The sequence below is a fragment of the Dunckerocampus dactyliophorus genome, chromosome 9 (genome assembly GCF_027744805.1).
Source record: "Dunckerocampus dactyliophorus isolate RoL2022-P2 chromosome 9, RoL_Ddac_1.1, whole genome shotgun sequence".
Classification (NCBI taxonomy): Eukaryota; Metazoa; Chordata; class Actinopteri; order Syngnathiformes; family Syngnathidae; genus Dunckerocampus; species Dunckerocampus dactyliophorus.
Genome location: NC_072827.1, coordinates 17156766 through 17181905, shown reverse-complemented (window position 1 = coordinate 17181905; position 25140 = coordinate 17156766). Strand labels below are relative to the sequence as shown.

The 25140-nt window shown below is 39.8% G+C and overlaps 2 protein-coding genes across 2 annotated transcripts in view; one reads left to right on the top strand and one right to left on the bottom strand.

Moving 5' to 3' along the window:
• The window catches only part of LOC129188078 (transmembrane protein 163-like), a 40875-nt gene extending 28615 nt beyond the window's left edge, over positions 1-12260 (bottom strand). The window contains exons 1-2 of the mRNA XM_054788086.1: positions 11719-12260; positions 5642-5761 (exon numbers count right to left, since the gene is read on the bottom strand). Of these exons, the coding sequence (XP_054644061.1) occupies positions 5642-5761; positions 11719-11920 (322 nt within the window). The 5' untranslated portion in view covers positions 11921-12260. The remainder of the gene's footprint in view (positions 1-5641; positions 5762-11718) is intronic.
• acmsd (aminocarboxymuconate semialdehyde decarboxylase) lies at positions 11722-25040 on the top strand. Its single transcript, XM_054788084.1, has 10 exons — positions 11722-17530; positions 18633-18677; positions 19350-19446; positions 19536-19585; positions 20707-20943; positions 21061-21154; positions 22874-22969; positions 23049-23221; positions 23441-23539; positions 24748-25040. Exons 1-10 carry the CDS (start codon positions 17333-17335, stop codon positions 24808-24810), a joined length of 1152 nt encoding a protein of 383 aa, XP_054644059.1. The 5' UTR covers positions 11722-17332; the 3' UTR covers positions 24811-25040.
• Positions 25041-25140: the final 100 nt, after the last annotated feature.

The window sequence follows — 25140 nt, the reverse complement described above, 5'->3', positions numbered from 1 at the left end:
TGGCACAACACACAAATATGCTCATTCGGTAATAATAATTATAATAATGTACAGCAAACTTTGTCTTCTACATTTCCATCCATCCATCACCTACGCCGCTTACTCTCATTAGAGTCGTGGGGGCATGCTGGAGCCTATCCCAGCGGACTTTAGGCGAGAGGCAGGGTACACCCTGGACTGGTTATCAGCCAATGGCAGGGCACATATAGACAAACAACCATTCACACTCACATTCATACCTATGGACAATTTAGAGTCACCAATTAACCTAACATGCAAGCTCCACTCAGAGATGCCCAAGCAAAGATTCAAACCCAGGTCTTCCCGATCTCCTGACTGTGTGGCCATCATGCTGACCACTCACCTGCCGTGCGGTGTCTTCTACAGGTAACCCATCCATCCAACCCGTCCAGCCCATGCCTAGACAATAGGGGTGTTTTTTCATGTCTAGATGGCTCTAATTATGTAAAAATCCGTATTTAGAAGATCATAAACAGGTTTTCTATGCTCTAAATACAAAATTATTCCATTTATAAATCAGGAAATCATCTTTGCAAAAACTCACTATTACGGTCAGGTATGGAAACAAGTAACCGTGATAAACAAGGGATTACTGTAATGAACAACAACTTCACGAACACTAAACACATAACTTTAGCAACTTTTTACAAAACCAACGTCGCAATGTCTCCCAGTGACGGGAGTGATGCCGGCTCCCAGCATGCCTTGTGGCAACTTTTTGTCAGTAGGTGCTCAAAGTTAGTCACTCAGTTGAATTTTAAACACTTCAGCCCTGATCTACAGTATGTATTCAGGCAAAACAATTAAATGCTCTTCCACTAGATGGCAGGAAGTATATAACTGACCTATCTATCCAACTGTTACCATCCGTAAAACATATGTGTTTGGTGATGTGCGTGAGATGTTTGTAATGTAAATTATGTGCACTGGCTCAATAAAGGTTGGGATTAATCTGTGGCTTCCAACCAAGTTTTTGTCCTTGCGATGTTTTGCACATCGTAGAGGAAAATCATGCTTTAATTATAACTATGTCGTCTTTGACTTTATGTATCTGGGTTGAATCTCAATAATTACAGCACTTCTGCAGGGAGCTGAAAATGAGGGAACCATATTTGAAAAGGAAGCTGTGTTTTGCTGTCCCACTCAAGGGCACTGATGACATAATACCACAAAACGAACTATGAGGTGAAATTATTTGAATTTTTTCACGCACTAGTTTGGTGGTCGATGAAGGTGACTGACCAGGATGCATTTAATGTTATGAAGTTCACTGCAATTTCAAATATACTAATGAGAGCATCCGCTATTTAAGGGACAACCTGATCCACATCCTCCTAAAATTAAATAAAAATGATGAAGAAGGTTGCAATGAGAACGAACATTAAGTAGCATGCAGCAAAGAGAAACAAGCTGATGAGACATAAAAGACACAAGATGGCTAAATAATGAGCAGAAACTAGGGCACAGGCAGGGGTGGTGTTGTTTAAAGTTGAGCCATCACAACCCTTCTGCTGTCTGCCAAGATTGAACCGGCTTCATCCCTATGGTATCATCTCACTTTGGGGAGCTTCATGGCATCTCCATATTCATCTGTGTTTCCAATCTCTCATCCATCTCTCACACTCATCACTCCTTTGTTTTCTGTCCACCTCAACATGGAAGATCACTGCTTTCAGTGATTGATTTCTCAACCAAGAACCTGTGACATCCCCTCTGACTGCAGACAGTCATGCTGCAAGCGTCCTTCCCTTTAGTCCTTGTTGCCTTTGGTCAGACTAAATCTAAGTTTAGGTGTTGATGGTCACGACTGTACTGTGGGCCAGCAAAATTTATGAAAAATGACCTTAATTCTTCTCCTGAACAAAGATTTAATGTATTTATGATTTTTGTATATTTATGAAGAAATGAATAGACATTGATTATGTTCAGTTGTTTTGTAGAAGAGTATAATCAAGTAATAAATGGACAATATTACTTATGTAAATCTGACTGATGACACTGATGTCTTACATACGTAAACATCTTGATATGATGTATAAAAAATGGGCTTAATGTGTAAATTAGGTGTGACTCTTTGGATATTTTGAGAACAGTAATGTGTTCACCACTGAATATCACACGACACATTGTGACTTGAATGATGCTTAGCCAAGATGACCAAGCAACATCCTGCATCACGCTCATAACATTATATTACATGAGGAACACCCTATGTGTCATAAGACAACAGCAACAACAACTACAAAAAGTGTTGCTTCTATATGTTCAGTTTTTTTTAAGTAGGCTATATTAGATGGAGTTTTTTTTACCTTGACAAGTTTTGACTGTCATCTGCAGTCTTCTTCAGAGGGGTCGCCTGACCACTTAGCTGTACTTCCTAGGCGTCGTAACTCTAATATATCTAATATACCCAAAAAACGCGTCTGATTATAAGAGCATATGACACATTCTCTGAACCTGCAGAGACCTTTACAAGGATCTGTTCCATTTATATTTTGAAATTGTTTGTCATAGGTGAAATGGAAATTCTACAGTTGTATTTGAGGTATAGTGATGATAAAAATTAATCTTGGATAACGTTTGGTCTTTTCTTCATTGATGATTCAATCCTGGAAATTGGGGGGAAAAGGACACAAAAACCTGAGAGGAATGCCGTGGTTCTGATACTCACTGTAATTCCATCATGTAACAGGATTTGAAGCGGAAGTCATTATTGATGTGCTATTTGCAAAATATACACAATTTCTGCTGCACATATAATAACGACCAAGTACAGCATCTTTGGAAATCCAATAACAATTATTACCTGCTTCCATCACAGTGTTAAATTTTGTGGGAAGCTTCTTGAAGGCCCTCTGTTTTGTACAGAACAGCTGCAAAGCAAGAAGCTAGGCTACAGTTATGGGGCCAAATTACTCCATGTGAATAAACCGTTAAGTTAATTACATATTTATATCTAAAAATCATGTGGTGTCCAATTATCATGAGTGTTATCGCTGACATATTTGGTCAGTGCGAGGTTTTATGTGTCACTATTTTTCAGTTATCTTTTTACATGTTTTTTTATGACGTGGTGATTGAACACTGAAAAAAATAAGCAAGTTTTGAGTGCACCTCAACTTATATTATTATTATTACTATTATTACTATTCTCAGGTTTTTCATCATCGGGTGCAGAGAACGTGTCTGAGCTTTATTAGAACATCAGAGGGATTTCTAGCATAAATGCCAGGGTAAGAAATGCAGCTGGTGTTTGACCCTAAGATTTAGATGTACAATAATAACAATGCATCAAAAGACAGAAACCACAAAAAAAAACAAAAAAACATTGAGACTCCAGTGACCAGAAACTCTCTGGAAAACTTGATTTTGTACACTGACACAATCTAATCTAATTAAGTAAGTAAGATCAACTACAAGAACTGCATCAAAACCAACTCATTAAAATGGTGTTGGTGTCAAGCAAGGCAATGGAATCAAAACTGACTAATAACTAACTACTGTGTCTTATGTGTAAGTGTATCTAATGCAGTGTCTTGTCGTGTTCTGAACATCTCTCTGAGTTTGACAACGACAGCAGTGTTTTCACAGTGTTTGTTCACATTTCTAGACAGAAAAACATGTTTAGTGTTGTGTTACGCATCAAAAATGCATGTACTGTGTAATTTGTCTAATAGGCTGAAATGTATTTATTCGCACATTTCAGTATTTAGATTGATTGCTTTTTGATAGCTAACTACAAAGACTTAAACACTGCACATGCAATGTGCTACCAATTGATCATACGGGAAGAATGCATTAAAAATGTGACCTTGCAATTTATTTTCTATGTCCTTTCATTTGAATTTTTCCACATAACATCTTTATACTGTACTAGACAACAGCAAAACAGCAAAAGTCCCTTCCAGGGCAGCCAAGTTTCATAATTCAGAATCCTTTTACACCTAAAACAGTATTCTCACGACCAGTGTCTTTTGATTTGTATTTGCAGTTGCAGCCCTGCTAGGGTCCAAAAGGTGTAACGGCTCACCAGATCAAACCTATAGTGTTATTTTCTGGATGTAGTTACAGTACTTCCATAATAATTCTGTCTGTGAACTAGCTCTGCTATGCCATCAGCCCCTAGTTTGGCATTAGTGGTTGTAGGGGGCATATGCACATTTTTAACTGGCCTACTGGGGACAAATAATTGATGCAGACAATATTAAATTCTGCTGATGTGTTGTTGCAGCTGCTACAAAGGTAACAGCATCACATTTTTTTATTAATACATACAGTAGGAGTGCAATCCTCAGACTTTTATAATCATTTTTATAATACAAATGTACTTGTATACAAATGAAATTTGGATATCATTTAGAGTAATCAGTGTACAGTCAGTGTACAACTGAAAATGACTCACACACAGCCATTATTGTCTAAATAGCTGGCAACATAAGATGTTGCTAAGTGCCAAGAGGATTGTGTATTGCCTTCAGTCAGGCATGTTGGTGGTAGCTGCATGATTGCTGCCAGCGCTAGGGTGCTCCGGTTCATTCATGGAAACATTAATTCCAACATGTACCGTGGCATTCTGAAGCAGAGCATGATCTCCTCTCTTAAGAGGACAATTTGTACCAACCTAACCAAACTAAAATGGAGACCACTGAACTGCCGCACAACCCCATAACATTTCCCTCAGGCAACGTGTCATCCTTCCACTGCGTCTTTATGTCACAAACTGTGTTGCTGCTTTGTTGCCGCCTGTCTGCTATCTGTAGCAGCACACTGCTGACTGGCATGGGAGGAGCTACCGGCACACACCTGCAGCCTATTGTCAGTAATTTTGACTCCCTTCCTGGCTTCCTCCTCCAACAGCAGCAATTTTTTGCATTCTTGCATTAGACTCTACCTGCTTGGTATTCAGCAGCGTTTTGTGTTAATGGTTAGTATTTTTCCCTGCTTGGTTTTCAGCAGCACCTTTAGTTCTAGTGATATTTTTTCCTGCTTGGTTTTCAGCAGCGCTTTTAGTTGTAGTAAAAATGTTTTCCTTTAATCTCCGTGTCTAGCAGCCCTTTTTGTTCTTTAGATATTTCTCCGTGGCTCCGTGTTTGTGTTGTGCTTTTGTATTTTTGTTGTTTGACTTTTTAAGTTCTTGTGAGGACACTTTTTGTAATAAACTTTTGTTACACGGATTGACTTGCCTCTGCATTTTGGGATCCGAACACTGGCCTTGGCCACTCGTGACACCTTATTGTAAATTGCAATTAATCAGGTGGCCCCACAACCTTCTTGCTGCCCACAGTAGTAAATCCCTATGACAAAATGTCACCAACATCTTACTGGGCTGCAAATCTGCTCTGATGTTATGCTTGCAGAAACAAAATGATCTGAAAAAATTAAATAGTGATTCACAGAAGGGATTAAAAATCCTTACAGCATATCTGTGACAGTATTTCGACAGATGTTTCCATGTTTCTTATTGCAAAAGGAAGTAAGAAATAAACCGTCCCAGTCAGCATTATTGCTACTGCTTGTGATACTCACGCACTTTACACCACTTTATCACATTAAGTTCACTGTATTCGTATGACTGTTCCTGTATAATAAAATCATATTTGTAAGAATATCAAGTGCTTACTGAATGCCGTCACAGCCAGTATGAGGGTGACCACGATGGAGGTCCATGAGACCCAGAGGGCTTTCTTCCTGTAGTTCTGAGCCTCGTGAGGCTTCAGGCGCAAACTGCTCTCGAGGAGGCCTGTAATAAAACACAAGGAAAGTGTCAGGCTAAATTCAGTGTATAAAAAAAGTGTCTTGTCCAAGACTTAGAGAGCATCTTTATCAAGTTACTTATGGTCTATTGACACTTCTGAAGTAGTTTTTCAAGCTAATGTGAAGAAACAATCATCTTAAACTGCAGTAAACAAACCCACACAAATCAACACTTATGTACATATTTATTGCGGAGGAAGAGGTGAGAAAATTTGCCTTCATAAGCCTTTTGGTCTATAAGTCTCTGTAGATTCTTAGTCCTCCAGATCATGGTACTCCTATAAGCTTGAATCAAGGCAAATGGACTCTTCTTGTTGTTGAAGATGTTTCACCTTTCATCCAAAAGGCTTCTTCAGTTCTAAGATTGTAGGTGTAGAGCTTCCTTATTTATGTTTCTGGTGGGTTTGTACCCTGGGGGTGGTCACAAGATGATTGCTATTGTGCTTGTTGCCAGGCATGGCTGGTGAACGACTGTCCTGCATAACAATAGGCCGTTCGCTTACCTGGTGTCAAAATATCTCTTTAGTGGCCCCTCTTCTTGTTGAATGAGACTATCTTTGGGGAGAGATGTTCGGACATTGTTGTAAGAAGACAATATATAATGCTGCAGACCTCCTCCTCTGTTTAAAAACCTGCCTACATGAACCAGTACTTTACTCTTTGACTCCCATCACCCACTAGGACACAAGCTAGAGGTTATATCAGAGCCCTTCAGGACAGAAAAAAGAAAATCCCTACCACCAACAACGGAAAGCAGAAGAAGCAGACACACATCAGGAAGGCTCTTTGTAACTATGGGTTCCCTAACTGGGCCTTTGTCAAATCCGCCAGGAGAAGAAGGGCTGACAGGCAGGTTTTGATGCACCATAAAATACTTTTATCTTGCCTATGCTCTTGTTAATGCATGTTTGACTGTCATGTACACCCCAGCCTGAGGATAGAAACAGGAAACAAAATGTGGTGGTCCCATACATGAATGGTTTGTCAGAATTCAGAAGGATTTGCTCCAAACATAACGTACCGCTACATTTCAAACCCACTAACACCCTCAAGACAAAAAGCTGGTTCACCCCAAAGACAAAATTCCAAGAAGCAATCTCAGCTATGTTGTTTACGCAGCGCAGTGTAGTGAAGAGTGCAATGACCTCTACATTGGAGAGCCCAAACAAACCTTACCTAAGGGTATGGCACAATACAGAAAGGCAGTTTCTTTGGGCCCAAAGTCAGCAGTTAATTTGCTACTCAAAAAGAAGGGACACTCCTTTGAGGAAAATTGTGTCCAAATTCTTAATAGTGAGGACCGCTGGTTTGAAAGAGGTGTGAAGGAAGCCATCTACAGTATGTCAAACTAGAAAGGCCCTCACTAAACAGCGAAGGAGGTTTGCACCGTCACCTTACAAACATCTCTCCCCCAAAGACTGTTTCATTCCATGGGAGGAGTGGCTCATTCAACCTCATTCACTGTTGCTCATTCAACCCAACAAAGTTTCCTTGGGAATGTCATCGTCACCTGTGGCTAGTTTGAGGCAGATGTGGTATGTGGTCGTACAGCAAGCTGATAACAAACTTCATCATGATATAATTTGCCAGTAAATGATATCTTAACACTGTGCAATGTGAAGGTCATGAAGGTCGTGATTGCAACAGTAAAGTCTGTTTTACATTTGTTGTCACAATGTGGATTATGTCCACCATTTTTCACTATTTAACTTATCAGATTGTTTCTTTTTTCACTGACAGAAGTCACACTTTCGTCATAGCAAATCAGCAGATTAACTTCGAAATCATAAAAATGCTATTAACGAAGGATGTCCCAATCCAAAATTTCTGGCTTTCGATCCGATCCGATTTTTTTTACAGTCTTGCCGATCCAATACTTATCTTTTTTTTTTTTTAACAATAAGCTTTTCTTACAAATATGAATTTCTGGAATTGAATATGGCTATGAAAATAGCTCTTCAAATAAAAATTACTGCAACCAAAGTATTGCCGAATTTACTTTCTTGTTACACAACATGGCCAACAATATTGTCTGGCCTCTGTGCGTCAGGTCCCTAATCCAATAAAAACTAAATCAAATAAAAGAAGTCCGTCCAATAAAGGATAAAATTTGAAAAAAATCGGTGTGCAAAATACTTTTAGAGTAGGACTAATAATTTTACATGGTTATAGATAAAGTTGTGGTGTGATTTAGAATATATTACATTTTTTAACAAACTCTCTTCAGCACAATAGTAATTTATTGATGGTCCCGAGTGTAAACAACCAGCGGTTAGAGCAGCACTTCCCATGCGAGCAGGGGCGGACCCAGAAATTTTTCATTGGGTGGCCAAGGTGAGACCATTACTCATATAGGGGTGGCAATACGTGGATACCTGAAATGTCTAGATGGCCAGTGAGGTGGCCGGAAAGTGACCAAGGGTGGCCACGGCCACCATTGGCCACCGTGTAGCTCCGCCACTGCGTGTGAGCTCACCGTACAATAACACAGCAGTCATAGGCACAGTGAGGGGGAACTACTGCTGTAGCTACGGAGCTGAATGTCCAACGTCCAACATGAAACTAACTTCACCGCAGTACACCGTGGAAATGTCTGCATGGTGGTGTTGCATTTTTTTCTTCTTGTGGATGGCGGGAGTCAAGGGACAACCAGCTTTGAGGCGGATTACTGCACCTACCATGTTGGAGGGTGGCTCGGAGTTACAAACGTGGTACAGCAACCAGATCGGCCCTACAGCAAATAGCCGCCAATCCTGATCCTGAAGATCGGACTACCATTAACCTAAATCGGACTTTGCTGGCCTTAAACCAAACCAATGGATAGCATAGATATTCATAAGCAATCATTTTTATTATCATACATTTGCAGGGCATGCCATCAGAGCCTTCAGAATCCTGTCTCTATTCACACAGTAGAGCTTATTTCATCAAGAAAAATATACTATATGCCAAAAGAACAAAATTATTCAATATTTTGAGTGTGGCAGAAGGGGAAGTGTGTGGTTGTAAGCGTGCATGTATGTGTGGCAGAGGGGGAAGTATGACAGCATGCTTTAAAATCACATGACCCATAGCTGGGTGATCAGACTCAAGACATGTTTCCACAGGTTTTGTCTGAGTGCATGCTTGCATGTGTATGCAGGGGTGTGTGTGTCACATATCTTAAAAAAATTATCTTGCTGCAAAGGTTAATTACACACTTTGAGTGACCCACAACACATGACATGATATTCCAAAAGTCTCTCAGGGCAAGAATTCGCCATTTACTGATTCTGCTGCATATTTACTTTCCCAATTACTTGAATTCAACAGTTGGCACACTTGATGTCACATAACTTTGATTTTATCCCCAATTCATGGGAAAAGTAGACCTCGATTTGCCTGACACTTCAAGGAAACTGATCATTTTTGACGTTTTAACACTAGAACTACCATGGCCCCTTTAGGCCCCTTCTTGGTAGTTCTAGTGTTAAATCATCAGTGCTGACCCAATGTGGGCCTTGAATGTGCTGAATGCTGCACTGCTATTTACTGCCTTTAATAAATATCTGATTTTAAAGAATGTAAGTAATTTTTTGCCATGAAGCTGTTTAATTAGGCAAGCAATAGCCATCACGGAACTTGCAGTGAGCTTGTCACACAGGGAAATGAACCGGGGGTCACTAGACAGAACAGTAATTACAATCACGGTGCAAACACAAAAATGACAACACAACATGTAAACACACATGGGACAACTACTACTAGAAAGGGAAATAACAAACAACAAACACAAAAATTACAACACAACGTGTAAGCACACATGGGGCAACTACTACTAAGGGAAATAATAACTAATAAACGACAACTATGTTAACTCTAAACAGGTATTTTTAGCTTTTTACAAAACAAGTGTAGCAAGGCATGCGGGGAGCGGCTCCCTGCATGCCTTGGGCATTTTTTTTACCTGGGTGATCTGGGAACTGGAACTTTAGGTTGTGCAGGGGCGTCAAATGGCTGCTGGCTATGTGAAGATGTTGCAGAGGGCATCCCTCATGACTGAAGGCCCTCGTCTGTGTGGTAACGACTGGATTTTTGATCAGGAGTGTATAAGGTGTATAACCTCTCACCTCAGTCAAAGTGATTACATTTTGTTATTGTTGTTGGTTAAACAAACAAACAAACATGCAACAAACATGCAAACATGCAACATCCAACTCACTATGTTTAATAAACATAGTGAGTGTCTATATCAGCCATCACTAAAAGGCGGACCTTGCGTCTGTATCCCGTCCCAGTGATGGCCCTTTACGGACCAGTCACCAATTAAAGTGAATGTGAAATATAAAACATATAATCATGCTCGTGGGTTGATCACAGCAGCAGTTTGCGTGATTACTTCAGTTATCACGGTTAACGTGACAGCAAACGCTGTGACGTCACTCAGAATGAGCCATTGAAATGGTTTGTTTACCTGCCGAGCGAATGACAACAATCCATCCATCCATTTTCTTTGCCGCTTAATCGTCGACTAGAACCATGACTTGCTCAAAAGTAACAACAGTTGATCGAGAAAACCGAACATTTATAAGTGAAAGGACAGACCAATATGTGTTCATTCTTCCAGAATCCAGAGCCAAAACGCTGTGTCTCATGTGCTCTGAAACTGTAGCGCCCAGTATGAAAAATCTTCGAGAGTCATAGCACATGAATTTACAGCACAACAACGTGCAATGAGTCTTCACTACGGATTGTATGGATATTGGAGCAAAACAAAACATCTTTCGCTGACGGCATAGCGGTGGAGGAGTGCTTACTCAAAGGTAAACAATGTACTGTCACAGCTTTTCTGTTAAAGACACACTTATTAAATGATTATTGATTTTTTTTCCCGAGAAACCGGTGCAGTTTTATTTAACTTAAAAATAAGCCTCTGGTGTTCATTCATTGCTTGTACAGTCAAACTTTTTATTGTTTATGTGAAATTTTGTCCTGTTTCGTTTTAAATGCAATTTAGGTGTCAAAATAAGTGTGTGTATGTCAGTGCTTCTCAGTTATTTTCTGTCATGCCCCCACTGGGGGACAGAAATATTTCCTCACCCCACAATTTGAAATACTATTGAGAAACTGATAATATCTATTTACTTATCTGTATTGCACAGACTGAAACCGGCAAAATGTAACAAAATGGAGCGCAGTGAAGCTTACAAGCATATTCAAATTGGATGCTGAGTACAACAAATTCATACATGTTGGCAGGTCTGCACTAATATTGAAAGTCCTCTCTGCCTCACGTCACCCTGACAGTTCACCGAGATCCCACCCCCCACCTCCACAATTTGAATAGCACTGGTTGTAGTGTGTTGTGCATGGTTTCATTACATTTGATATGTATATGAGCTAGTCTGTTTAAAGCAATATAACGTTCGGAGCCTCGCTGTGAAAAAATTGCATAAGCGGACATTACTCAATTTTAATTGAAGACCCCTGGTCTACATAAACTGAGTTACAGGCTTATGACTGATTGAATAACACAGGGCAACTTATCCAGTATGGTATGTTTAGTTCCACTAGTGCATATAATGAATGGGATTATAATAGTAGGGGGAAAAAAATAATCATACACGATCCCACCCCCAAATCCCCACCCCAACACACACACACACACACACACACAGAGTCAAACTAAAGGGCTTAGGCAGATGCAAATTCACACTTAAACCCCCATGCATGTGACTGGTATGGTACCAAGGTGGCTTCAAAGCAGACTGTCTGAGGGCCCCAGGCTCCAAGTTAATTTAGGAAGTGTTTCTTAAATCACTATTCTGATTTTAAATTGTGCTTTCACCAGAATCCTGCTGATGTATTACCTATAAATTATTAAAATCTGTGCTAAAAAAAAAACATTTCTCCAGGGTCCCACCCGCGCACACGCACGCACAAAGACCCAAAAGAAACAGTTACCTTCGCCCTCCACGCTGTCGGTGATTTTCATCTCCTGGCCGGAGGTGAGAGTCTCAGGCTGGATAGGGCTCTTTGCATGCTGATGGTGGTTGTTACTGAAGCCATCCGGGGCGCACTGGCCGTTCCGCACAGCGCCTGAAGACGGATCCACAATGGTCAAGTCCGGGACTGGGTAGGGGTTCGGTGTCGCCGGGTCTGTCATTGCCGCTGTTAGTTATTTTGTATTTTCAAACTCAGCAGCAGACGAAGTGGAGGGTGTTGTTAATGATGAAGAAAGATTCGCTGAGTAGAGCGGACGTCCAAGCGCCACCGTTAGAACGCCACCAGTGGCGGCCCGATTGCGCAGGAGGGGTGGAGAGGTGAGAGATGATGATAAGGTAAGATCTATCGTCCGATTACAGGGAGCAGAGAGACTTGTGCCCTTTAGTAAACAGCAGCCTGTCTATCGAAGCTGGAGACAGTTTGGACTTGGATGCAGTGATGCATGCATGGCTGAGATGTGCTGAGAATGTGGCGGGCGGGTCCAGCACATTGTTTCCTCCTCCCATTTTCAGCAGCGCACTTTAGGGAAATGCATCCCCAATCAAGATAGATGCTAGTATCTGCATTTCAACACTGTTCATCTAACAATTCCATAATAAAATAATACAGTGATCTAGAATGACCAATGCCTTTATTATATAAAACCTGTTTAAGAATGTGTTGCCACCTTTTATCTGTATATGAAGTACATGCACCCTACAGTATCCTTCTCCAGGAAAAGCTCTGATACTTTGCTGTAAAAGTGTAATCACCTCCGGGTGAGCTTGGGTATATAATCCTCCATCTTGGCAGTCAAATTCATTCATTCATTGCAAAGATGGCAGTGACGAGCACTTTCCAGCTCACGCACACCCCTACCCCTTGAGGATGAAGTGAGTACTGCCAGCGCCTCCTCGTATAACATTTCAGTGTATTTTATTGTCCGATTATGTAACACTTACATTAAAGACATTACACAAGCTGTAGACGGTGATGCTTTATGATGAATGTTTTTGCAACATTATATTATTGGCGACATGCAGACAAACACAAGCTGGCAGGCCCCATGATCCAACTCAGTTCCCTGACTGAGTGCACTCAGAGGCAGGGCTTTCTCTCGTTTTAGGCTTCTGCCCTGTATTTCATCAGGAAATGTACAAATTCAGCAATTTTTGCTTAACAAAATGTTAAAAATGTAATCATACAGAAAATACATTAATAATACATTTCTGTGTGATGCTTTTAGTGTTTCTTTTATGATACCGTAACTGTATTTTGCGTTTTGTAGTGACCCCCCTGCTGTTCCATTGTGTTGTTAAGCTTATTGTGAAGTCAGTTCTTCTACTGCATCCCTAAAAAGGAGCAACTATCTATTAAGCAAGCTGAAGCACCTCTGACCATCTCATAGGCAATTCTATAGCACCAAAATATAAGTCCTTTGACATAGTAGGGCTTTGGGGCCAAAAAGCTAAGGCATTTGAATGCAAGCGAATAGTAGTTTTTGCTTTTGTATACTTATTTTTAACTGGTGACATTATTTTGCTCAAAATTGTGCAGTGTCTAAGAAACATGAATGAGAGAATAATTGTATTGTTTTCTTGATATTGTGACATTGTATTGTTGGATTTATATATTAAGTTATTCACATATTGATAAAAATACATTTTAGTTTGCCTAAAATATTTGGATTATCCTCATTCGTTTTACTAGGATATATTGAAGCCCATCCCAGCTGTCTTTGGGCAAGTTGATCAAGAAATTAAAAACAAAATCTTTGTGTGTGTAAAGTAAGTAAGTGTTAGTATCGGTATTGGCAATACTGGCCCTGTATTTACTTGAAATAGGAGCGATACCAACATTTGCTGTATTGCCCATACAGGTATTTGTGAAAAACACACATAAAAGACAACAGTCCTGAAATAGAAACAATACAACAAATAATAACAATGTGTCATGCTGGGTCCAAGGCCAGGGTGCAAAAAAGTGGCTTTTAAGACAAGTTATGAAAATAGACATTAAAGGGGCCTCTCTACAGATGCTTGATATTGGCAAAAGAAATTGTAGGAAAAAGTGGCTCGCTCGGAGTAATGAGGCAGACTAAAAAGACATGACAAGGAACAAATTGGAAAGAGTCTAAGGAGAGGATGGCTAACAGGACTAAAATGACTGAGACAGTATCTCCATTCTCCCTCAATGGACGCCAAGAGCTGTAGAAGCCCGTTGAGGATCATAATATAGTTTGGTATAGAGTAATATCTCACTTTCTTCTCACACAGGCATAATGGGATCCTGCTGAGCCTCATCTGGGAGTGGGTTGAACAGTCTGGAGCAGTGGTGTCCAAAGTCTGGCCGGGGGGTTATTTGCGGCCCACTGCTGTTTTTTATTGGCCCGCAGGACATTCTTTGAATGAAAAAAATGAAAAATAAAAACAATAACAGCAGCAACAATGGAAAAAACAGCAGTAATTTTACTAAAATAAAGTCAAAATATGAAGAACATTTTTTTGTAATCTTAACAAGAAAAAGCCATGATTTTATGTCGTAATATTATGAGGAAAAATAACCTAATATTAGTATCATAAAGTTGGCATAGTAAAGAAAGAAGACGTTATTTTTAAAATATATTATTTAACCTTAAAGGCCAATATACTGTACTTGCAGTCGAGGCACATACAGACAGGCACATACAGACAGGAGCAACAATGCTAGCCAAATTAAGAGAAGGAGTATGAATTAAGAGGTGTTCCTCATATCAGTCGTACTTTTCTTCTTGCTGCAAGATTTGCAACAGTAGTTTGCAACAGTAAAGGGGTTTTGTTTCCACATATCCTCTTGTAAAAACTGCAACCAAGTCAGTGCAGTTTCAGTCTCCTCACACCAGACGCTTCCACAATGTATCTGCAAAATACCACAGACCTGGTATTTTTATAAGGGCTGTGAAAATAAGCTCATAATATGCATCTCCCATGCTATATTTCTGCATCAGTGGAACATGCAAGGTCTGAGGAACTGTGTCAACAAGACGCACTCACAGTGAAATCCTGGGTGAAGAAATAGGATACAGTTGTCCCTCGCTACAGCGCAGTTCAAACATTGCTCCCTCAATCTATCACAGTTTTTCAAAAATTAATTAATAAATTGTAGCTGTTTTGTGGTTGACTATGACCTATTATTAGTCAAAAAAATATTGAAAGACAAGCTATATGTCGTATTCTGGTCATTAGGTGTCAGTAATGTTACATTGATGAGACATGACATTATATTACATTATCTTCACAATGCATGGAGTCAGCCATGGCATGTCCGACATGACAAACGTTTTTTTCCCGATGGACGAAGTGACAGGTTTTTGGCTTCTTAGTCTGTCCTTCTTCCCCACTCCGTTTGAAACACTGTCTTAAAGGGATAGTTTGGATTTTTTGACAAGTTGTATGACATCCCCCATCAGCAGTGTAGTCCACCAACAGCGACTCACCCCCCACTTTGTCTTCTAAGTCCAGTTCTGGTCAGGTTTTGGTGATGAAGAACATAGTTGCAGGGAGTCGCTGGGGTTTCACAAGTAAGGGGTTTGGCTTCTCAAAACAATATGCGTTCCAACGAGTAATACGTTTGCATCACAAAAACGCCTACTTGCAAAAATCCGGCCTGCACAAATCGCTCTGTGTTATATTTGCCTCCCGCTGTATCCCTGCGCGCTGTCGCCTCTCCATTCGTGTGTATGTGATGAAGACGCTTCCACGACGAAGCGCAGTGGCCACCTTGTTTATGTGTGTTCCACAGCGGAAAAAGATGCAAGCTAGTTGAGAGGCTAACTAGTTGACTCGGTAGTTTGCTATGCTACTGGTGGCTGTCTCTTATGCCCCTGCAGTGATCCCGTAGCCTGCGCAATGTGGTGTAAACAAAAAATAATAGGAGTGTAAAGGTGACTGTAGGGGTGTTATTTTATGTCTACAGGGCTCTAATAATATTAAAAATCATAAATGGGTTTTCTATGCTGTAACTGCCAAAATATATTCTATTTATTAATATTGAATCCTACTTTCGTCTGGAAACAATTAACCGCGATAAACGAAAGACGACTGTATACGGTATTGGCCTGATCTAAGACCATGTCCACACAAACATGGATATTAAAAAAATAAATAAATTTTAATATAGTCAAACCCCAGTTTTTCACCAAAATGTTTCTTTGTTTCTCATGCACTGTCTCAGACTTTCATAGGTGAATGTTGTGGTATTAATAAAGATGTGGACGGATTACTCCCATTATGGCATTTTTATTCAACCATCCTGGATCACACACCCAACACCAAATCTTGCGATACTTACCTAACACAATACCACGGTATGCTATAAGGCACATTCAGGTTTTTGTCCTTAAAAACAGAGGTCAGAGAGGATAAACTCAGGCTTCAGTGTTTGTGTATAGACAGGTAAAACATAGAAATGTGCAACATTGTCTCCATACCTCTTGTGTGAATTCTCATATTCCCCTATTTTCTGGAAAATGTCCCTTATTTTCAAATGCAAATGTTTTTTAAGCCTTTTTTACCAACAGAACGCGAGTAATAAAGTTATCGCCATTAGTGAAGTGTACGTCTTAACACATGCAGGAGATTAAAAAAACATTTAGGATGTTTCCTTCATGTAAGTGAGCGCTGATTTAAATGACTTTTTAATGTACCCGGCATTGTACATCTACTATATCACTGTATTGATGAACGGAGGTGTTACAGTGTACGACGAAATCCAAATAACAGCCTGTGAATGTGTTTTTATGTGGACAGGGAATTTTTTTTTTTTAACTCCGCTGCTATTGAAAGAGATTTTATTGTAACACCGGAGTAGGGTTTTTTTTTTCATAATATAATGATATTTGTGTGGACATGGCCTAATTTGCACTTGTCACCACAAGGTCTGAGCTAAATGAAATAATAATATTAATAACAGGGAGGCTTTATTTGTGCACCGGGGCACAGTCATACTACAACATAAAAGGCTCTCTCAAACTTTCTCCAAAAGTTGTAATCATATAATTTTGGGATAGGATAAAACCGAACACATGCACATGATAGTCAAAGTGTCTTATTCTTCATCACAGTCTTAAATGTTGTTCGGTGTATTTGTGTTGTGTACCTTATGCTTTCCCAAAAAATGTTAGGTATGAGGATTACTACTTATCAAAGTAGTGTCTGCAGAAGTATTCAAGATTAACTTTATTGTCTCACGGAGAGATTGTCTTGGGTCATTCCACCATCTGTCTCCTCCACAAGCACTGAATTGACTGTTAGGCCTGAGTTTGGATAGGCCGTTGTTGCAAAATGTGTTTCCTGCTATGAACTGGACAAAACTAAGCATGTGCGATGCATGTAATTGCTTCCTCTGTTGCACTTTTTCCCTTACTTTATTATTGTGGGAGTAGTAATACTAGTGAGGATAAGCGGCATAGAAAATTGATGGATGGATGGATAGTAATAGGGATAATAATAGAGGGGTACACTTCTTTGTCTAAGAGTTATTCAAATAAAAGTTTCATCATTATGGAATAACAATGAACCACAAAAAAAGAATTGGCTCTGAGCTTCGTTAATAAATGACAGGGTGCGTGGCAGCAGTAGTTATTCACCTGACGGTCATCGCTTTCAAGAAGAGTGACTTTGCCGGATTTCCTCACGGTTATTGCATGAAAAACGCTGCAGGCAGACCTCCACGCGTCCCCAGGGCAATCAAAAAGATGAAGCTTGATATACACAATCATATTTTACCAAAGGAATGGCCCAATTTGAAGCAGGTAGGCAAACAGACGACACATTCACATGACACGCATTGGAGCAAATACTGTATGTAAGAATAAGCCTGGAGTGGAGAATCAGTCCACACAGTCCATAGGGCAGACTGATATGATTCTATTATAAAATCATATTTCAAGGTCTGTAGGAGTTTTTGTGTGTTCTAGAGGACATAAAAACACATTCAGACAATCCCCAGTGGAGTCTTAACAAGACAGCTCACTCCCACTCCAAACATCAGTGTGTTCTGTAAGTGGTTAAACTTTAATCAATATGAAGGACAGGCGTTGCTTAGTTTTCGCTAATGATTGGTCAGTTTATTGCTGGAAAAAAAGGCAAGGTCTTTATTTCTTTATATCCTCTCTTATTTCAGAGTTCTTGCTTCCTTATTCCTCTTTTTATGTTTTGGCCAGAGCTAGCAAAGCCTTCTCTGCTACCCTGAGCATTTGTTCTATGAAATTGTACTCGAGTCTATTATCTTCACTTCATAGCGTCTCTCTTGGCTGCTTGGCTGTACTCCTGTACAAATCTTAACCAGAACCAGAAGAAAAGATCATATCTCACCTGTATTAGCCCCACTGCACTGGTTACCTGTCAAATTTAGAATTGAATTTAAAATTCTTCTTGCGTATAAAGTACTACACGGTCAGGTGCCGGTACATCTTAAAGAGCTCCTAGAACCCTATCAACTCAGGAGAACACTGCGCTCCCAGAATTTACAATCCTAGAATTTTTAGAAGTAGAATGGGAGGCAGAGCATTTAGTTTTATTTAGGCTCCTCTGTTGTGGAACCATCTCCTCCACTCGATCCGGGGGTCAGACACCCTCTCTCTATTTAAAAGTCTCTGTTTTTCATTTATGAATGTGACCTCCATGTGTAAAGTGCCATGAGATAACTGCTGTTGTGATTTGGCGCTATATAAATAAATTGATTGATTGCTGACTACCTGAAGGTTTAGCACAAAGGGGAAAAGGTGCGTATCACATCTACAAAATACATATCATTGTTGTAATGCATTTAAATCCAATTGACAATTGGAATGTATTTTCTGACACATTTGTTACATCAATAACACATTCATTTATACTTTATATTTGATGCAGAGGTATGGATACGATGGGTTTGTCCAGCTTCACCATCACTGCAAGGTCAGTCGAGTTTATTTTCTTTGTGTGTTCACATAATGAATGACATCATGCTTTTACAAGTGCTCTGGATCCAACTTAAAAAGATGGATGAGCTTGCAACTACCTATAGGTTTAAAGATGAGAGACCAAGTTATGGGTCATCGTCTTAAGCAACCCATTCTCTGTGAACGTAGGCGTCTTTTAGCATCATATGCTCACCTTCTCGTGACAACTTTTCCCTACTAAGACTGGTTTGGAATCAACAGTCATAAGCGGGCTGCTGCCATCATGTGGTTGGAAGTTATTATGCAGTCAAATGCTTGCGGCATTAGCCAACTGCACTCAGAACATAGTGGTTGCTGGGGTGCTACGTCACTGCAGGCTATTGATGAGCACTCAATAAATGATCACAAGTTCAGTTTTCGATTACAAGGAAATACAGGGGCAGTTTGTCCAATACTGATACTGACACCTTTTACTTGGACATTTTCCAAGATCACTGAATGGTTTTAGCCAGCCAAAAAAAAATTATTAAAAGATTTATTTGTGACAAATTCCACTATATTTAATGACACAATTTATATTTGTTTTTTCCAATCTTATTTTTTGCTTGTTTTAAATGTAATTACTGCTAAATAACCATCTCTTGTGCTGAAAAATGTTCAAGTAACTTTCACAAATGTTTCATTTCAGGGTGAAGCAAACATGATGAAGGATGGTAAGCTGTTTCGTGTGATACAAGAGAACTGCTGGGATGCAGACACACGAATACGAGACATGGATAAATACGGTAAATGCTCAGACGTCAGTGTCACACAGCCACAACAAAACAATTGTCTCATGAATGAAACGAGTCGTGCTTGTGATTATGACATTCAGGTGTCACAGTTCAAGCCCTTTCGACTGTTCCTGTGATGTTCAGCTACTGGGTAAGAAGCACCAATTATGTTTGGAAAGGAAACTAGATTTGGGGCTTTGTTTTGCGTGGTAAGGTAGTGGCAATGCTCAAAAAACTGTTAGTTATAGTATTTGACGTACAGTGGATCGCCGCACATTGGCAATTCAGCACTCAGGGCACTGCAAATTATTGGATACATCATCCAAACATTTTTTAAAATTTATTTCTTTTTCCAAAAATAGGCAGTTTTTTTCACAGAAAACACATTCCAATCACCCAATCACCATGAATCAGTAATACTTTTTAAATACGTGATAATACAGGTCAAATGTACAACGTACATTTAAGCAATCCCTCAACTTTTACGTTTGTATCTTTATGCTACACTGATAATTTTGGTTGGCGGTTCTTGAATGCACCACAGTTGTTAGCTGTGACTTGCTACAACACGACTCCACTTTTATCGTTTTACATTATCACTCATTAATGGTGAGTACCGAAGCGTTTTATGTACAGGTAGTTATATTTTAAAAATGTGCTTAATAAGCGTGTGAGGCATATTTACGGTTGAAACATGGACTGTGTTACGAGTGAACAATGGCAGTTGAAGCGAGAAGGGGAGCGTTCTGGAGTTGACTTTAATCTAATAAATGCAATAATCACTTTTTTTTTGCAAATGTTGATCCCAATTTCCAAGGAAAACATAGAGAAACAGCGAAAATTGTGGATCTCTACTACATATACTGCATAGTGCCGACTGAATCGGGGGCAGTGTTTTTTTTCTAATATGCATTTTATTTTTAATACATAAAAGTGATTATTGTGTATAAATGAGCTTCCCATGTAGTTCTTGGTGTGCTGTTTTTTTCATTTATTTTTATTTGCTGTATTAATATTATCATTAGCCTATGTGACAGTTACAGTATGAATGAGTTTGCGACTGACAGCTGACCAGTCCAGGGTGTACCCACGTCTCTCCCAAAGTCAGCTGGGGTAGGCTCCAGCGTACCCCGGTAACCCTAGTGAAAATAAGCCATCTTCATTGCTGTGTCTGCTATAGTTAACATTTTATTTCAGTTCAGTTTTTTTACTGACTCATGAAAAAATTACATTGCTGTTGTTAATGTGTTAATCCATTTGTTTTATTTTCAGGCCAAACCTCATGACACACTGGATCTTTGTGTCCTTTTAAATGATGATTTGGCCCAAACAGTGCGCAGCCATCCCAAAAGGTTTGTGGGTCTGGGAACGCTGCCCATGCAAGCCCCCGACTTGGCTATTATGGAGATGAGGCGTTGTGTCAAGGAATTGGGTTTCCCTGGTGTGCAGATTGGCTCACACATAAACGACTGGGACCTCAATGCGGCTGACCTTGATCCATTCTATGCTGTAAGAATTTTGATTACAACAGTACGTGTTTGGATACTCCTGGTGAAATGCTGTGTGATTTGTAAATGATTCTTTGCTGTTTAAGAAATACTTACCTGCAGTATCTTGCTTATACAGGCAGCTGAAGAGCTGAATTGCTCCATTTTTGTACACCCTTGGGACATGCAGACAGATGGGAGGATGGCTAAGTATTGGCTGCCCTGGCTGGTGGGTAAGGGAAATGGAATAGGAACAGGATATATTCAATATTGCCCCACGTGCACTGAATGAAGATGTCTGTGTATGTATCCATCCACCCATTTTCTATGCTGCTTATTATCCTCATTATCGTCGCGGGGGTATGCTGGAGCCTATCCCAGCTGCCTTCGGGCAAGAGGCGGGGTACACCCTGGACTGGTTGTCTGTGTATGTATGTTTGTGTTTTTACTTAGTTTGAGTGTATGAGAGAGAATGTGAGTATGTGAGACCACACTGCTTGTTAATCATACATGTTGATGAATGAAATATTCCAAATAAAAATCTTTCATGTTTACCAAGGTTCGAATCTGCTTTGGGCATCTCTGTGTTGCATTTGTATGTTCTCCCTGTGCGTGCGTAGGTTTTCTCCGGGTACTCCTCTTTCCTCCCAGATTCTAAAAACATGCATGTGAGGTTAATTGGCGACTCTAAATTGTCCGTAGGTAGGAATGTGAGTGTGAATGGTTGTTTGTCTATATGATTGATGGGCGACCAGTCCAGGATGTACCCCGCCTCTCGCCCGAAGTCAGCTGGGATAGGCTCCAGCATACTGGAGACCCTAGTGGGGATAGAAGGTGGATGGATGGATGATTATATAGTGTAATTGAGGAATCGGGTACATTTATCCAAGTCACCAGTCACATGTGCAAAAACTCTTACATGCGCAACAAGTTGCAGGCGCTAATCAATAAAACTTTGTCAAGTAAGTCTTCGTCTGAGTTTATGAAACTCGAGTCTTTGTCAACCCGTTCATCAATGATACTCTCGTCTTTGTCGAGCACCCGTGGAGCAGCAAGAGTGGAGCCTCCGTCAACCGGCGAGTCAGTGAAAGTCGAGTTTTCGTCGAACACCCGTTAGTCCGTGAAATTTGATTCTTTGTCAACTCATGATTCAGTGAAATTTGAGTTCTTTATCGAGTACCCGTGAATCAGTGAAAGTCAAGTTTTCATTGAGCGCCGTGAATCAGAGAAACTTAAGTCTCTGTCAAACCGTGAGTGAGTAAAACTCAAGTCTTCGCCTAGCACACGAGTCAGTGAAATTCAAGTCTCGGCTAACCTGTGAATCAGTGAAACTCAGAGTTTTTGTTGAGTACCTGTGAGTCAATTTATCGTACTCAGCATGCAATTTGACTCTTGAATACGCTTGTATGCTTCACTGCTCTCCATTTTGTTGCATTTCAATGGTTTCAGTCCCCCGAAGGGGGCATGACAAGAAATAATTGAGAAGCACTGAGTTAGGGTAACAGTTGCACACTTAGTGACAACTCGTTTAACTTGTTAACTCCTTTCCTTTTTTAATTTAGCTAACGATAGCAGGGGTGAGTGAACGGAAACGGGTACCTGTGATTCTGATTCAGAAAAACAAATTGTGAGTTTTGATCAACTGCTTCGTGACTAGAACATCTCTAGTCTGAATCATAGTGGAAAAAACAGGTCACAGGCTGATACAACCGTGAATTTGCAAGGTAACTCAAAATATATTGCGTATGGCCTCTGCACATCTGCAAACTGTATATTTTGTCACGTTTGTCAAGTTAGGAATTTGGAATAGGTAATATTTGGTTGTAAAATTCAAGAAAACTAAGTATATTGTAAATACATATTCCAGTGCATTACTACGTTATGTGTACAAAAATTCACAGGCCCAATGGACCGCCATATCATTTACATGACTTTCTCATATCCCTCAAAAGGTATGCCAACAGAGACAACGATGGCTATTTGCTCAATGCTTTTTGGAGGTGTCTTTGACAGATTCCCAAAACTAAAGGTTTGCTTTGCTCATGGAGGTAAATCATAAACTGTCGGCCAACACATTTTATCTTTGACAATACAGTATATAGAAATTCCTTCCCAACCTTTCTCCAGGTGGCTCTTTCCCATTCACCATTGGTAGAATTGAACATGGCCACAAAGTTCGGCCTGACTTGTGCGCTGTGGACAACACAACCAATCCTCGGAAATACCTTGGTTCTTTTTACACGGACTCCCTTGTTCATGATCCTATCTCCCTGAAGCTGCTTATTGATGTCATTGGAAAGGTGAGCTGCCATGTCTTGTAGGTGGTCTGAGAAGACTCCTGCTCTGCACAGCCCATTTGAACAAATCAATGAGACGTTAGTTTGGGAGAACATACAAGCCCAAAACAGTGTTTATGTTAGATGCTTGTCACAGAAAGAAGGGTTTTGGGCGAACAAATCTTTGAAGTTTTGTAGTAAAGTTTGAACATTGTTACGTTGTATAATGTATTATCTCTTAAGGATAAAGTGATGCTTGGAACTGATTACCCATTCCCACTGGGTGAGCTCCAACCCGGATCCCTGATTGAGTCAATGGAAGAATTTGATCAAACACTAAAGGTATATTTTTTTCCTCCAATTTATGATGTGGAAGTTGCGTCAGTCAAAAAATGTGTCATGAAGAGGACAAAAAACAGATATAGGTCCCACTGGACTATAAGTCGCATTTATTTAGACACATTTGTTTCATTTAAGATGGAGAACAGTAATTCAACTGCATAATAACATACAGAACAAGAGACTAAATGGGGGGAGCAGACAGGAAGTGACGGTGTGGGCTCCGAGTTGAGTTTTATCTTGCCGTGGGTAATGGCTGTTCCTACAAGGGTTATAGTGCCTGTTGTGAGATAATTCAAACCTGCAAAAAAAGCCTGTTGTTCTGGCGATCAAGTCTGATGCTTGTGTGTCTCACCAGTTACAGTAACATTACTGGCACCTAGTGACCAGTGTAGAGTACTACATATCATGACATCATCTTTGAATACATCTTCTGAATGCCTCATATTTGTTTTAGTTAATTTAAAAAAATTTTATGCACGAAATGCTTAATTTAGGCACATAATACATAAAATTTTCTTCAATATGCATGTTTTTTAAATTAATAATAGGCCATATTCTAACATGAAACAGCATGCTTTGTTAATTAATATATTTCTGAAAAACCGTGATTTAGTGAAGAAACTAGGAAACTATAAAACTATGAAAAAAAGTGTGATTTATAGTTTGGAAAATATGGTACTCACAATAAGCACACCTGAACAATCTAATTAAAATGTAAATATAATTTTTGTAGCCTTAAACCTTAAACCCTACATCAGCATGGCCGTTCAGTGCCATGCTGAAGGGCACCTCAGGGGAAAAAAGGAAGAACTACAAAGACACATGATATGATGGGTGATACTCCACTCCAGTATATACTGTAATATACAGTAGATCCCCGCTATTAGCTGGAGTTACACCGGTGCATAGCAAATAATAGTAATTAAGAGGTCCACGTCCACCTTTGGCACTCTCGTAATGTTTGGGTTATGCTGCTGTATTGACGCACCACCATACACAACACCAGCTTACTCCTGCCCCTTCAAATCCTCCTGCTAGCTTGAGGTTGACGTCATCTCTGATTTTGGATCAGCATTTGCAGTAAAAGTGACAATTGTAATTATGAGATTACATTCAGATGCAAAAACCGTTCCCATTGCATGTTGTTGTGCTATGTATTATTATTTTTTGACAAACAACATTTTAAGTACTGCTTTTTTGTGTTACAGGATAGGCTGCTGGCAGAAAATGCACTGGAATTTTTGGGCCTTAAAAAAGATCAATTTCAGTGACAGGGTGATTGACTCTCGCCTGTGCTTAAGCGTGAATACTTATATTTGAACGATTCTGTATTGGAAGTGAAATATTTTAAAATTTCATAACTTGTTAATTGTTTTACATGATTCAAAAGAGTGAAACAAACTACAGGTGACCTTTGTACGAATGTGCAAGAATTCTTCTAGGCATAATGAATTATGGAGGTGTTTTTCAAACAGACTTTCGAATGCAGTCAATCCTAAATAATAAAACTGTATAAAGAACTATTCGTAACAATTTCTGTTTATTTGATCCCAAAGTTTCATTCTGAAATATTGATTATCAATGAAGCACTCAAAAACAGA

Excerpts from the sequence above, each read along its gene's own strand:
- acmsd (XM_054788084.1), top strand. The coding sequence starts at position 17,333 with ATGACAGGGTGCGTGGCAGCAGTAGTTATTCACCTGACGGTCATCGCT. Across the intron at positions 17,531-18,632 it reads AATGGCCCAATTTGAAGCAG|AGGTATGGATACGATGGGTT; the intron begins GTAGGCAAACAG and ends TATTTGATGCAG. Across the intron at positions 21,155-22,873 it reads TTGGCTGCCCTGGCTGGTGG|GTATGCCAACAGAGACAACG; the intron begins GTAAGGGAAATG and ends ATCCCTCAAAAG.